This window comes from Mustela nigripes, chromosome 2 (assembly GCF_022355385.1).
Source record: "Mustela nigripes isolate SB6536 chromosome 2, MUSNIG.SB6536, whole genome shotgun sequence".
In the NCBI taxonomy this organism is placed as follows: domain Eukaryota; kingdom Metazoa; phylum Chordata; class Mammalia; order Carnivora; family Mustelidae; genus Mustela; species Mustela nigripes.
The window spans coordinates 99,354,165-99,369,807 of record NC_081558.1 but is presented as its reverse complement, the minus strand read 5'-3'; the positions used below and the strand labels follow the sequence as shown (position 1 = coordinate 99,369,807).

The following is a 15,643-nucleotide window of genomic DNA, read 5'->3' as shown; positions in this document are numbered from 1 at the left end:
CTCACCTATTTTGAAGGCTTGCCTTGTTTTTTTTCTGTCTGTAGGAGGTTCAGACTGATGGCGACAACCAGTTTGCATCACAAAGTAAAACATTTTCTGTGAACTGTACTGATGTCCTACCGAATTCCTTCAGTACTGGTCTTGGAGTTCCATGTAGCCTGCCCAAAACGGACAAACCAACTATTCCACCATTTCAGCAGCTGGGTCTTATTAATGGAATTCTGCCACAGCAAGGAGTTTCTAAGGAACCAGACCTACTGAAGTGCTTTCAAACATGCATGAATCTGTTGCATTCTCATTCAGACAGTCAGACTTGCTGTAGCCCCACTCTGTTGCCATCAACTTTCCTGTCCAATAATGAAGACAGATGTGCCAAAGAACAAATTGGAGAAGTCACAGGTGAAGGAAAGGATTTAAACATACACATGCGAGATTCAAGAATAAAGGATGTGCAGAAGTCAAAAAATGTGAACCAGAGTGCTGAAAAAGCCAGAACTATAAAGTATCTGTTGGGAGAACTCAAGGCCCTGCTTGCAGAGCAAGGTATGTGAGCACTTTTATTTATTTATTTATTTATTTATTTTTTAGAAGATTTTATTTATTTGACAGGCAGAGATCACAAGTAGGCAGAGAGGCAGGCAGAGAGAGAGAGGGGAGGAAGCAGGCTCCCCTCTGAGCAGAGAGCCCAATGTGGGGCTCCATCCCAGGACCATGACATTATGACCCGAGTCGAAGGCAGAGGTTTTAACCACTGAGCCACCCAGGCGCCCCTGTGAACACTTTTAAAATAATTTTCTGTTGTGTGGTGTTAATGCTAAATAGCAGTGTCATATTATTTTGCCATCATTTGTATTTAGAGTAGTCGACATGGAGTTTGTGGTATTTTCCATAGAAGTATTTCTTGAGCTAATAAGGAGTTGAGTTCTGCCGATTTTGTTGTTTTTTTCTAGGTTTTAATCCATCTTGTTTCCTATGGTTTTGAGATGTACAAGAGAGTTTCAAACAGTCTTTTACTTGCAAGTGTGTATTCGTTCTACTTGAGTCAAAAGGACCTTGAAAAGATTCAACCAAAGAGAATTTGTAGCCATTAATTTTTAGGGGTTAGAAGAGCCCTAAAAACAATTAACTCCCTAGAATAGACTGGTCATTTTTCCTATTCTAAACAGATGAAGGGATTTTCTTCCCATCATTTCTTTAATAACCAGCTATTATACAGTTTAACAAATCTGACTTTGAGAAGTAATCCAAACCTTTTAATGCCATTTTCAGTTTACTTTTCTAAAATTTTATTTATTTTTTTTAAGGGTGTTTTTTTTTAAGATTTCATTTATTTGACAGAGAGACACACAGAGAGAGAGGGAACACAAGCAAGGGGAGTGGGAGAGGGAGAAGTAGACTCCCCGCTGAGCAGAGAGCCCAATGCGGGGCTTGATCCCAGGACCCTGGGGTCATGACCCAAGCTGAAGGCAGACGCTTAACGACTGAGCCACCCAGGCACCCCTACTTTTTTTTTTTAATTAAATCAAGAACAATGTCTTAGGTAGAGTTATGAGATATTTGAGCCAAGTCATATTGATTTGTTTTCATTATGTGTATATGCTAAATAATAGCTTTCACTCGAAGTGAGTTACAGATTTGTCATCTTAGAAACCAAGGTAATTGATTGTGGAAACACTGACTGATTACCTAATATATGCAGACTGACAAAAAGAAATTTAAAATCTTAAAATGTGTTCTAGGAACATAGCACTATTAATCTGAAGATTTAATGTATTAAAAATCTCTGTGTTTTCAGATCTTCAATTTATTGCTATTCTCTTAAGCAAATACTTAATCATAATAATAATAACACTAACAATATTAAGTGTCATTTAGTGAGTATTTATCATGTGCCTGGCACTGTGTTAAGTGTTTTATGTGCATTATCTCATTTAATCCTTGCAACAATCCTGTGAGTCATTGTTATCTCCTTTTAATTATTTTTTTTAAAGATTTTATTTATTTATTTGACAGAGAGAGATCACAGTAGGAGAGAGGAAGGGAAGAGATCACAGAGAGAGAGGAAGGGAAGCAGGCCCCCTGCGGAGCAGAGAGCCCGATGTGGGACTCGATCCCAGGACCCTGAGATCATGACCTGAGCCGAAGGCAGCGGCTTAACCCACTGAGCCACCCAGGCGCCCCTCTCCTTTTAATTATTGAGAAATCTTGGCTTCAGGAAGTTAAGTAATTTGACTCAAGTTCCATTGCTAGAAAATGGTGGAGCCCAGATCTCTGCCTCCAATGCTTATGAGCTAAACTACTCTACAAAGGATTGATAGGGAACTTCTCGGTAGTTGGTCATAGATGTTTACTATATAAATAAAGATGTACTTTATTTACATCAGGGTGTTAAAATACCCATGGGATTGAGTAAAGTTTTATAATTTAGAATAAACTTTCTACCTCTTTTGGTTATAAGAGAGTGAATACTATAATTATTAAATGTTTTCAGTCCACAGAAAATTTGAATGGAAATGAGGGGCAATTACAAAAGGACAAAAGATTGCAAATTCACCTTCTCCCTGTGTCTGTTTACCACCTCCCAAACCATCCATTCCCTGCAATTAATAGCAGAAATGGCACTGCTTTGATGTGGCAACCAAATGAGGTGTGGCTGGTTGTTTTAAGTCTACATTATAAAATTAAATAATAAAACCTTAACAGAGTAGATCCTTCTTTAATATTTTGTCAAATTGAATCACCTAAAGTGAATTATATGCTTATGCCAGGATCAAAGGTTGTGTTGTAAATGTTATTACTATAATCAGTTATAGGAAACCCTTCAGCAGTGATAGGAGTCTAATATTCCTTTGGGAATATGAGCCAGGAAACATGTCAGCTATCTTCCTACTATACTCTTAAACTGAAAAAAATCACTACTAGTCCTATGATAGAAGATTAATCTTTAGTTTATTGAATTAATTTCTTTAGAATTCTTTTGAATAAGCAAATGCAAGCAGCAGGAAAGAGGAAAATAGGATTTCTTTATCACATTTATAAGTAATTAAGTTGTCTTTTTATAGCAAATAGGTACATATCTGCAGAATTTTCTTTTTTAGTAACACACATGAATAATCTTATCCAAAAACAATTTACAGTATTGTTATTATTTCTTCTCCCTTTTATAGAGGATTCAGAAATTCAGAGGTTGATTACAGAATTGGAGACGTGTATATCTCTGCTTCCCGCGCTAAGTGGAAACACAAATATTCAAGTTGAAATAGCACTGGCCATGCAGCCACTAAGAAGTGAGAATGCTCAGTTACGCAGGTATGAATCATTCTCTGAATATTTTTGTCATATGCAAAGATGTCCTATGGCCAGAACAAAGGTGCCAAATGAGCTCTATAGGACTCTATAAGAAAAACAGATTTGCTGTTTTACTGTATTTCTACTTTCACTTCTCCATTTCTGAACATTGCCAGTGTTCTCTAACTTCTCTTCCATTACTTCTGTTTGCTAGTATTTTCTCCCACTTTGCCTCCACTGTCCCTTGGTAGGTTGGGCGTAGAGAGAAAAATGAAGTTCCTTGGGGCATTTGTCAGACTAGTCTGGGCTGTGCCACAGTAGCACTCCAGAATCTCAGTGGCATAGCATGGCCAAAGTTTCTTTCGCCCTCATGTCAAGACCAATGTGGGTTGTCAAAAGACCCTCTTTCATCCTATAACTCAGGGTTTAAGTTCCCTCCATCTCATGCGGCCACTGTCTCATAAGACATGTTTTTTAGGGAAAAGAGAACATGAATCTGGCACATCAACTCTACACACCCCAGCCCAGAAGCGATAGTCTTGCTTCTACTTCTGTTTTGTAGGCTAAAAAGAGGCATATGGCCCTGCCTAATGGAAAGATTTGGGCATAAAATTTTCCTGTACTGCCCATGCAGTCCAGGAGGAAAGGAGAACCTGATAGGGATGAGCACCAGTAGCCCCACCACACTCAGACATAGAAGAAAACTCATTTAAATTCTTAAGATATTTTTTCTTTTGCCTATTTTTGACTTATGTAGGAGATCATTTACCCATTATTCGCAAAATCCTAACTTTGAGTATTTTAGTGATGGCCACCAAGGCCAGGACTCTAAGGTCTATACTTCGCAGAGAATTAGAATACAGTGTCTGTGCTTCTGCGGCCCTGCAGTGTGCATGCGCCCTGAGTGGGGATTATAGTTGTATGACCTGTAGATGTTATACCAGATAGGAACTGCAAGGACCTACACAAACATTTTCAAGAAATTAGAAAACAATAAGATAGGATTCCAAGTTGGAGAGGAGCTCAAATTTATGGATCTGGCGACTGCAAAGGCATGACACCCAGTGAGATTTACTTGCTTAGGATTATTTCTCTAAAGGTCATTAGTCTCCAAGATCCTACAATATAAGATGGGATTGCTGGGTTTAAATTCTAATAATACCGTCTTCAGTTCTGACTTACAATAGCATTAGTTTTTCAACTAAAGAACAAGCATAAATATCTAATAGTAATGGTAATAGCTAATACTACCTCTAACATTTACTGAATGTTTCTAATGTGCCAGCCTATGTCCTTTATATATGTCATCTCTTTAAATTGTCAGAATGGCTTTATAAGGTAGGTAAGATGTTACTCTCATTTATAGATGAGGATACCAAGGCACAGAGAGGCTATGTAACTTGTCCAAAGTCACATACATAACAAGATTCAAAACTGGGTCGTTTGATTTTAGAGAACAAATTATCTTAATTTCTACATTCTGCATTGCTTCTGCTAAGAAGTAGAATCCGACTTATTTATACTTCAATATTTAAGTGTAATTGTGGAATAACAGACTGTATACTGTATACTGTAAGCTATTTGAAAGAAGCATGTTTTTAAAGGTATGACTGTCAACTAATTGGTTTCTTTAAATAAGCATACCAGAACTTAGTCTCAGAATATTATCTGTTTTAACATGTGCCCATGGGAAGTATCAGTGGTTCTTGTTTATTTCCCTTCTTTAAAACATTTTAGAATTGTTTTGGGAGCTAATTTATAAGCTACTCAAGAAAATGAGACTTACTACTTTATTGGTCTACTGCTTGTTTTAATTTTTTAAAAAGGTATTAGTTTGACGATGATGCCTGGGTGGCTCAGTTGGTTGCACCACTGCCTTCGGCTCAGGTCGTCATCCCGGAGTCCCGGGATCAAGTCCTGCATCAGGCTCCCAGCTTTGCAGGGAGTCTGCTTCTCCCTCTGACCTTCTCCCCTCTTATCTCTCTCTCACTGTATCAAATAAATAAATGAAATCTTAAAAAAAAAAAAAAAAAGTATTAGTTTGATGTTTAACCTTATTCTTCAGACTTGGCACCAGATCCTTTTGGCTCTATGACTATAGAGGACTCTATGTCCGTAGAAGAACATGCTATTCCCACTGTTTACTTGACCTTCTAAAACTGAAAAGTCTGAAAAACAAAGGATTTGTCAGTTTGTCTTTTTAGTAGAATGAGCTTTCCAGCAGAGAGGTAGGAATTTTTGTACCTCTTTGATAATTTATAAAGAATCATCCATAATTTCCATTACAAATGGAAGTTGGAATACATAGGTTCCTTCAAAAGTGTTTTTCAGCGTTTTCAATCAAAAAAAACATTTTTTCTTGTTTGGACATTTAGAAACTATGTGTTTCTATTTAGCCAGAAAAGTGATCTTTCAGGACTTCTTAGAGTTTATTGCCATCTTGTGGCTTAAAAAAAAAGCCAGGTGCAATGTTTCTAAGGCATTTGGGCATTTTTGGCATTTGGGCTGCACAGTTTTTATTTGGGACTTCTGAGAAAAAGCTTAACATTTAGCCTTCCTGGTCTCTACCCCTGAAATGTCTCTAGTGCCCTATTCATTGTGCCCACCGAAAGCCCTGACACATTCCCAAATTCCCTGCATGACGGTTGGGAGGGGACTACTTCCAGTTGAGAACCACTGAGGTAGAGAGTTCCTTAATATTTATAGGGCAAGACAGAATTCACGACCACTTCCTGACTGTAGATTCCAATATGAGACCATTGTGACCTCACACAGAACAAAAAAATGAAATAGGAGTGAGAGGGAGGAGCCAGGGGAGGCATTCAGTCTTTTGGCTTGAACATTTGACAGATGGTAACATAATTCTCCCAGATGGAAGCTACTAAAGGAAGAATATATTGTTTATTTGTTTTTTTTTAATGTTATTTTTGAGATAGAAGATATAGGAGAGCCAGTGAGTTAAGATTTAGATATGCCAAATTTATCATTTAGACCATCTGGAGATAAATATGGTGTAAGTGGAACACAGAACAAGATCCAGGATAGAAATTCACTAAACACATTTTTATTGAGCTTTTACTATAGATTTGGCACTGTTGTAGGCACTGGAGACAATGGTGATTGAAAGCAAGTGATGTATTACCAGCGTATAAGTGGTAAATTCAACAGGAAGGCATAGAGTATGCCGCAACCAAAGGTGAAGTACTGGGGAATAACAGTTTTTTAAGGAAAGAACACAGGAACAGGAAGCTCTGAGAGAAACCCAAAGAGGAGCAAGTCGGGAAGTGGCAGGAAAACCAGGAGAGAGAGAGGTCACAAAAGCCATGGGAAGAAAGAATTTATATGAGAGATCTTTGCATAGCATTCAGAATAAACAAACTGACAAAAGAGATAAAAAGGGGTCGAGAATAAACATCACCAGATGACTTGCTCAAAGAAAACCCAAGAAAACTTGAAAACAGAATTCCATAGTTTCCTTATGTTAAAGATAATACAATTCTTCTTAGAGGCAGGAAAAGAGAATGCTTAAAGGAAAAAAAGACTACAAAGGAGAAGGAAAGTGAATTAGATGAGCTCAGGAAAATAGAAGCAAAACATCTTACAAAAATGAAAACAAACATGAAGTCAGGGTTTTTATATTCCATTAGAACCTAAACAATATGAATGGTGAGTTTGCTGTTTGGGGGGTTTTGCTCCCCCCCACCCCCCTCCCAATTTTTCTGTTCCATTTGCCACTAAATTCGTAGTTCAATGTTTCCTACCGACTTTAACTTATTCCTCTTACCAAACCCTTTTAAAAAAAATTTTCTTGATTTATTTTGTGATAAAATATAATGCACATATTTACCTTTTTAACCATTTTGTAAGTATACATTTGAGGGGCATTAAATACTCTTACAATGTTGTATTCCCATAACCACTATCTATTTCCCCAAACTTTTTCATTCCAGCATAAACTCTGTACCCTTTAAACAGTAATTCCCTCTCTTCCTTCCCCTTAGCTTCTGGGAACATTTGTTCTCTTTTCTGTCTATGTGAATTAGAGAAGGCTGAATTTTTGCCTCTTTTGTTTGCTGCTGTTATTTCCAGTGCTGAGAATTGGCCCTAACACTCACTCTGATAAATGTTTGTTAAATGACTGAAGGCATGGTGGGTAAGGTTGAAGAAAAAAAGCAAAACAAAATAGAAAGAGAATAATTAAAAATTATTGTAAAGAAGATACATATAGAAGAGAAACAAAGGATGCAAAATTTGACATAATGAGTGTTCATGGATCAAAGACAATGTTAAAAGATATGTAAATAAAGGGAAATTTACGAAAAATCTGTGTTAGCAGATCAATAGGACATTCAGGATCCCAGGAAAACTATTAAAATGATCAATACCAAGACATAAGCTAATAAAGTCACCACATCAAGCTAATAAAGTCAGCACATCCTAAGGACAAAATAAAATTAACTTTTATAGACATTCAGAATAAAAGCAAATAATGTGTAAAGAGAAAAATACCTCAGCCTTTTCACAGGAATATTCATTGCCCAAAGATCATAGAACATTATTTACAAGAATCTAAGGGAAAGAAAGTATGCCCCAAGGATCTCCTATGTGACCCAGCAATCATTTTGGTGTAAAGACATACTCTCAAGTGTGCAAGAACTTAGAAAATACAGCACTCTTGGATTCCTTTAAAAACAACGAAAAAAATTGTTGAATGGCAAATTCTAATCAACCAAGAGAAGAATTCAAATAAAGAGATAAACATTGAATCTATACATAGAACTAAGACAACTGTGGGAATTAAGGTACAGAATAGAATTTGTTATCTTGAAAATAAAAATTCCAAAATTAATGTTTTTATATCCTATTTCCTTTATTTAAGGTTATTTAGGAATACTATTTTATGAAGTAGAGAAATATTTGTCTAAAGCTCATGAGTTCTGATTTCAGTTATTACTTTTCATTCAGATAAAATCACATAATCCTAAATTCCATACCTAATATTGTAAAGTGGCATTTGTAATAGTATAAAAAATAGTGCTTATAAAAATATTTATGATATTATAAAATAGTATTTGTAATAGTATTTGTAAATTTGTAATAATCAGTTTGGCTTATTTTTTTCTCTGTATAGGCTTAAAAAATGTCTGATTGATATTCAGCAAGTAGTGATTATTACTTATATTTAGTATTGTGCTGCAGGTTCTACCAGTGCAATAAAGCAAGGAAAGGGAATAAAGCCTTTTTAAATATAGGCTGTCTTATTCACAAATGATACGATAAGCTTTGTAGAAAATCCTACAGAATTTACAAAAAAGCAACTAGGATTAATAAATGAGCTTAGCCAGGTTGCAGGATATGAGATCAATATACAAAAAAGACAATTGTATTTCTATATATTGGAAATGAACAATTTGAAGTGAAGTTTAAAAACAATACTATTAATAGTAGCATCAAAGAATATGATCAATTTAGGGATAAATTTGATTTTAAATGTGTAAGACCTGTCTACTGAAAACTATAAAACATTGCTGAGAGAAATTAAAGGAGACCTGTATAAATGAGAATAAACTAGACACATAGATTATAAGACTTATTATTGTTAACATGTTAGTTCTCCCCAAATTGAGCTATAGATTCTGTGTAATTTTGGAGAAAACCCAGCATATTTTTTTTAGAAAGATGATTCTAAAATTTATACGGAAATTCAAAGAATCTAAAATAGCCAAACCAAAACAACTTTGGGAAAGGAGGACAAAATTGGTACTATTCTTTTTCAAGACATAAAGTTATAGTAATCAAGACAATGTGGCATTGGTGTAAAGATAGATAGATATATACTTGAAACAGAATAGAGTCCAGAAGTAAACTCACATGTAAAGGTAGTTGATTTTTTAGGAGGGCCTGGGTGACTCAGTAGTTTAAGCATCTGCCTTCAACTTGGGTCATAATCTCAGGGGTCCTGTGTCTGCAGGGAGCCTGCTTTTCCCTCTTCCTTGGCCTCACTCTCTCTCTAATAAAATCTTTAAGAAGCAATAATAATAAAATAAAGGTAACTGATTTTTTACAAAGATGCTAAGGAAATTCAATGGGGGAAAGAAGGATCTTTTCACTAAATAGTGCTGGAACAATTGGAGAGCCATACACAAAAAAGGAAAAAAGTAAAAGGAAGGAAGGGAGAGAGGGAAAGAACAACTACTTCAACCTTTATGCCACACCATATATAAAAATTAACTTGAATCACAAATCTTAATATATTAGTTAAATAAGTTAATATCTATGTTAAATATCTATTAAGTTAAAACTTAATAAATAAGTTAAATAGAACTTAGAGAAAACATGAGAAAAAAATCTTAGGGATCCTGGGTTGGGGAAGATTTCTTAAATATAACAAAAAACATAAGTAAAAAGAATTTTTAAGTTGGACTTCATCAAAATTTAAAATTGGCTCTTCAAAAGACACTATTACTAAAGATGAAGAGGCAAACAACAGAGAAAATATTTGCAGTACATGTATTTGATGGACTTGTACATACAGAATGTATAAGGAACTGTATAGTAGGTCAATAAAGCTGTTAGACATTTCAAATTACTTAAAACTAAAAAAAAAAACAAAAAAAAAAACAAAAAAAACAAAGTGCTTTAATAGATGCTACATCAAAGAAGATAGATGGGTATCAAATAAGCATATGAAAATCTGCTCATCACTGCTAGTCATTAGGAAAATACAGACTAAAACCACAATGAAATAATACCACATACCCACTAGAATGACTAAAATTCAAAAGACTCTACCAAATGATGATGTGGAGGAACTGACACTTGCATAATTTACTGGTGGGTATATAAAATGGTACGCCCGCTTTGGAAAATAGTTTGGTAGTTTCTTAGAAATTAAACATAAACCATATGATCCAGTCATTTCACTCCTAGGTATGTACACAGAGAAGTAAAAGCATATGTCCAAACAAAAACTTACTTGTGAATGTTCATCAGAAACAATCCAGATGTCTGTTAACAGGTGAATGGATAAACACATGGTGGTGTATCCACACAATGGAATATACCACCCAACAGTGGAAACGGAACTATTGATACGTGCAACATCAGAATTAGTGTGCTGAATGAAGGCAGGCAGGCTAAAAAATGCATTGTATGATATATAGTATAAAACTCCAGAAAATGCAAAGTAATCTATAAATCAGTGGTTGTTTGGGAAGAGGATGGTATGAAAATGGAGCATGTGGAAATTTGGAGGCGTGATGAATATCTTAATTATGGTGATGGTTTCATCACATCATATGTTAAAACTTACCAAATTATATACTTTCATTATAAAATGTGCAGTTTATTATATGTTTCATTTCAGTAGAGCCATATTTTAAAACAGTAAAGAAAAAAGATGTATTTGCCTAAATGTCAGCAGTTATTTTCCTTTGTTTAAATCAAGTACATAAAAATATAATACATAATATTTGTTAAAAGTGTGTGTGACTCTATCCATTTTTTTTTAAATTTTATTTATTTATTTGACAGAGAGAGATCACAAGTAGGCAGAGAGGCAGGCAGGGAGAGAGAGAGAGAGGGAAGCAGGCTCCCTGCTGAGCAGAGAGCCCGATGTGGGACTCAATCCCAGGACCCTGAGATCATGACCTTAGCCGAAGGCAGCGGCTTAACCCACTGAGCCACCCAGGTGCCCCGACTCTATCCATTTTTAAAAGATTATCTTTTGTTATTTTTTATCATGTATCATTTTTTAATAGAACAATCATGTTTTTAAAGTCATTTTTAAAAAGATTTTATTTATTTAATCATGAGAGACACACAGAGAGAGAGGCAGAGGCAGAGCAAGCAGGGATCCTGATACAGGACTCCATCCCAGCACCCTGGGATCATGACCTGAGCCAAAGGCAGATAGATGCTTAATCATCTGAGCCACCCAGGCACCCAGAACAATCATGTTTTAAAAGCCTGGCCCTGAAAGCTGGGAATGAGAAGGAAGGAGAGTAGCTAATGGTACAGTTTGGTTGGAGGGCATATTTTCCTAAATATGGGAGTGCTTTTATTATACTTTTTGGCTTCGGACATAAGTAAAGAAGAAGCTGCAGGTAGAGAAGATAAAAGAAGTGGAATAGGAGCAGAGTCCTTAAGAGTAGAGAGACAGTGGGATCCAGGAAGCTGATGAGGCTCCCTGTCTCTAAGACTAGAAGAAGGAAATGAGATTAGTGTATATGTATATATATGGGTAAATTTGTATGCCCTGGGGCAGAAGGGTAACTGTCCCCAAGCCATGTTATTTTTAGTGAAAATAGGAAAGTATCCTACTGAGAGGAGGAAGGTAGGAATGAGAGGCTTATAGTAAGGGTTGAAAGTTTAGGGCGGCCATAAAGGGGAAGAGAAGAGAAGAATCTGACTGGGGACATGTGTACAAGATTATTGTCAAGCAAAGCTTCTGTCACATACTTGGTGTGTAAGAGGACCTCAGTACTTTCTGTTTTCCTAGAAAATACCGAAATAAGCATTTCAGTTAGAGTTGTAGATTATCAGTCTATGCTGCCTTTTCTAGATCTGCACTCTTTGTTATAAAGGGGAAACTTTTCAGAAAAGCAGAATTGTTTTTGAAACAAACATGGGATTGTATTATACTGTTTTTTCTTCTGTAGCTTGCTTTTTTCCACTTCACAATGAGTCTTGAAGATGTTTCCTTGTCAGTACACTTAGATGTCTCTTTTTTATTTTTTTTAAATTTTTCAAAAATTCTTTAATGATTTTATTTATTTATTTGACAGAAAGAGATCACAAGTAGGCAAGAGGCAGGTGGGTGGTGGGGGGTAGCAGGCTCCCCGCTGAGCAGGGAGCCTTATGTGGGGCTCGATCCCAGGACCCTGGGATCACAACCCAAGCCAAAGGCAGATGCTTAACCCACTGAGCCACTCAGTTGCCCCAGATGTCTCTTTTTAAAAAACTACTTGTGTTTTTCTCATTATGGATATACCATAATTTATGTAGCACTGTAAGTCATTTCTAACTTATTACTATTAAATAGTGTTATTTTGAACATCTTTGTATATATCTAAAGATTGTAGATGCTTTTGCGCATGTACAACTACAGTTGGCTCTCAAGCAATGCAGGAGTTAGGGGCCCTTAAACTCTATGAAGTCAAAAATCTGTGTGTAACTTTTGACTCCTCCAGAACTTAACTACTGAAAACCTACTGTTGACTGGAGCCTTACCAATAACATTGAATGTTTTTATTGATTAACATATATATTATATGGTATATAATACATATATACATGCTATATGTATTATAATTATATGTATTATATTATAATATTGTAATACATATGTTATATGTATTATGTACCGTATTCTTGCAATAAAGTAAGCTAGATAAAAGAAAATATTAAGAAAATCCTAAGGAAGAGAAAAATACATTTATAGTACTATATAGTATTTATCAAATATCTGTGCATAACTGGACCTGCACAGTTCAAACCTGTGTTGTTCAAGGCTCAATTATATTGCTGAGGCTAGATAACTCAGATTATTTTGTCAAAGATAATGAACAATTTACATTTCGTTGGATACTGTCAAGTTGCTGTTCAAATGGTTATATCAGTTGACTCCCACCAATTGAGATAATTCACTTGCCTCACCAAAAAATAGTATTATTTCCTTTTATTTTTGACAATCTTGTGGCCATAAAATATCTCCTGTTTTAACTTTACATTTCTTCATATTAGTAAAGCCAAGCATTTTTTGTATCCTTATAGGCCATTTCTATTTCTTATGTGAATGATCCATTTTTATTGCCTTTCTAACTGATTTACAGGAGCTCTTTAAGTGTTGTGGATTTTTGGTCTCATATGTGTGGCAGGTATTTGCTTCCAGATTCCTAATTCTAGGACAAGTTTTAAATTTTGATATGTTTAAATCTTTCATTCTTTTCCTTGATGATTGGTGGATTTTGAGTCTTGCTTAGGAATGCCTTCTCCACTTCAAGATTATGTAGATTTCCACCTAAAACTTTTATACTTGGTCTTATTTGTCTATTTTTTATTTCCTTAATCTGTCTGGAATTAATACATGTAAATGATATGAGGAAAGGCATTATCATTTTAAATTTAGTAACAAATAAATAATACAGAATATTTTCAGGTAATTAATTCTGGAAAGATAATAGAGACAGCTTTCACTTTGTGAAAGTTATTTAAGCATCAGCTTCTTAGAAGAAACATTTTTGTAATTCCTTTTGTATGTTCCAGTTTGTAAAGAGGCCACAAATTGTGAAGTTTATTGTAGGGTGAAGTTGCTGCTAATTAGCGTTCACTTTTTTAAAATAAGATCATTAACTTTTCCATCTAATAAAGAAATTATTAGAAGCATAGGTTTGCATTTCCCAATTTTTTCAATGTGTGACGAACCAAGCAGATGCATGTCTGATAGCAGTCAGTCCTTGCAGGTATTCTAGGTCATAGTTATGGCAGATCTTTCAAAAAATAAGTTATTTGGGGGCACCTGGGTGGCTCAGTGGGTTAAGGCCTCTGCCTTCAGCTCAGGTCATGATCTCAGGGTCCTGGGATCGAGCCCGGCATCGGGCTGTCTGCTCAGCGGGGAGCCTGCTTCCTCCTCTCTCTCTCTGCCTGCCTCTCTGCCTACTTGCGATCTCTCTTTCTCTCTCTCTAATAAATTTTTTAAAAACCTTAAAAAAATAGACAAAATTTAAAAAAATAAGTTATTTGTACGGTAATGAAAATGCAGAGAAGGGAGACAGAAGGAGAAAATAGCAGGAGGAGATAGGAAATGAAAGAAATTTTTTTAAAAAGACAAGGAAATCATTGAGAGAACAAAAACAGAAAAGGGAAAACTAAGAGAAGTCATCTTTTTTCTTGTGAGAGGACAGTTTATGCTGTCCCAGGCAATCTTTCAAAAATTATCTCGGGCCTTATGAATAAGAGCAGCAATGTGGTTTTGTTGTTTTGTTTATTTTGTTTCTGTCTTTGTTTTGGGGACGAGATGGACTTCTGCAGTCCTGGTGAGTACCATCTTTTGTCTTTTTCATTTTTAATTTTTTAATCTTTTTCATCATGATAAGTGTTCTTTTTAATGCCCATCTCCCTTTTTCCCCACTCCCCCCACTCACCTGAGCAAAATAAGTCGGTCAGACAAATGCCATATGATCTCACTCATATGTGGAATTTAAGAAACAACAGATGAGCAAAGGGAAAAAAGAAAAACAAGCCAAGAAAAAGACTATTAATTATGGAGAACAAACTGATGGTTCCTGGAGAGGAGCTATTATCTTTTTTAATAGGCTATTGGATGTACACTGTTAAATGCATTTGGGTTTCTTGGAATCATGTTTCTTTATTATTTCCTTTAGGCAACTGAGAATTTTGAACCAGCAACTTAAAGAACAAGGAAAAACCCAAAAGGCAACTGGTGCTCTGGAATGCAACCTTGAATGTAGGTAAAAGAACTTTAAGAACTGATAGTAAATTCTTTGTTCTAGAAATACTGGTAAAGAATTGAGCTTTCTTAATTACTTTGTCTTAAGAAGACTTTTAATTTACATTTGAAAAAATAGGAATAATACATATTATTAAAAATTAAAATAGCCCAGAAACAAAAATAAGAGATCTGTGGTATTAGTTATGTCCACAATAGCCAAAATATGAAAAAAGATACGGTGTTAAAAAAAAAAGTGGTGTATACACACACACACACACACACACATATTACTCAGCCATCAAAAAGAATAAATCTTGCCATTTGCAATGACATGGATGGACCTAGTGGAAATTTTGCTAAGGAAAATAAGTTAGAGAAAGACAAATACCATATATAAAAAAGAGACAAATATTATATGATTCCACACATATGTGGAATTTAATAAACAAAACAGATGAACATAGGGGAAGAGAAGGAAAAATAAAATAAGATTAAAAACAGAGAGGGAAGGTGCCTGGGTGGCTCAGTCGGTTAAGTGTTTGCCTTTGGCTCTGGTCATAATCCCAGGGTCCTGGGATTGAGCCCAACATCAGGCCCCTTGCTCAGCAGGGAGCATACTTCCTTCTTTCCCTCTTGCTCTATCAAGTAAATTTTTAAAATCTTAAAAAAAAAAAAAATACCCAACTAAAAAAGACCAGAGAGGGAGGCAAACCATAAGAGACTCTTATCTCTAGGAAACAAACTGAGGATTGCTGGAGAGGCAGTGAGTGGGAGGATGGGGTAGTTAATTAGGTGATGGGCATTAAGGAAGGCATGTGATATAATGAGCATGGGGTGTTATATGCAACTGATGAATCACTAAATTCTACACCTGAAACTAATAATACACTATAGGTTAACTAA

The 15,643-nt window shown here is 35.5% G+C and overlaps 1 protein-coding gene across 4 annotated transcripts in view; it reads left to right on the top strand.

Moving 5' to 3' along the window:
* CCDC14 (coiled-coil domain containing 14) overlaps window positions 1-15,643 on the top strand; it is a 49,013-nt gene that overhangs the window by 11,590 nt on the left and 21,780 nt on the right. For all 4 annotated transcript variants that reach the window (XM_059391093.1, XM_059391090.1, XM_059391091.1 and 1 more), the window contains 3 exons: window positions 45-543; window positions 3,168-3,309; window positions 14,673-14,755. In XM_059391093.1, coding sequence (XP_059247076.1) covers window positions 45-543; window positions 3,168-3,309; window positions 14,673-14,755 — 724 coding nt within the window. The remainder of the gene's footprint in view (window positions 1-44; window positions 544-3,167; window positions 3,310-14,672; window positions 14,756-15,643) is intronic.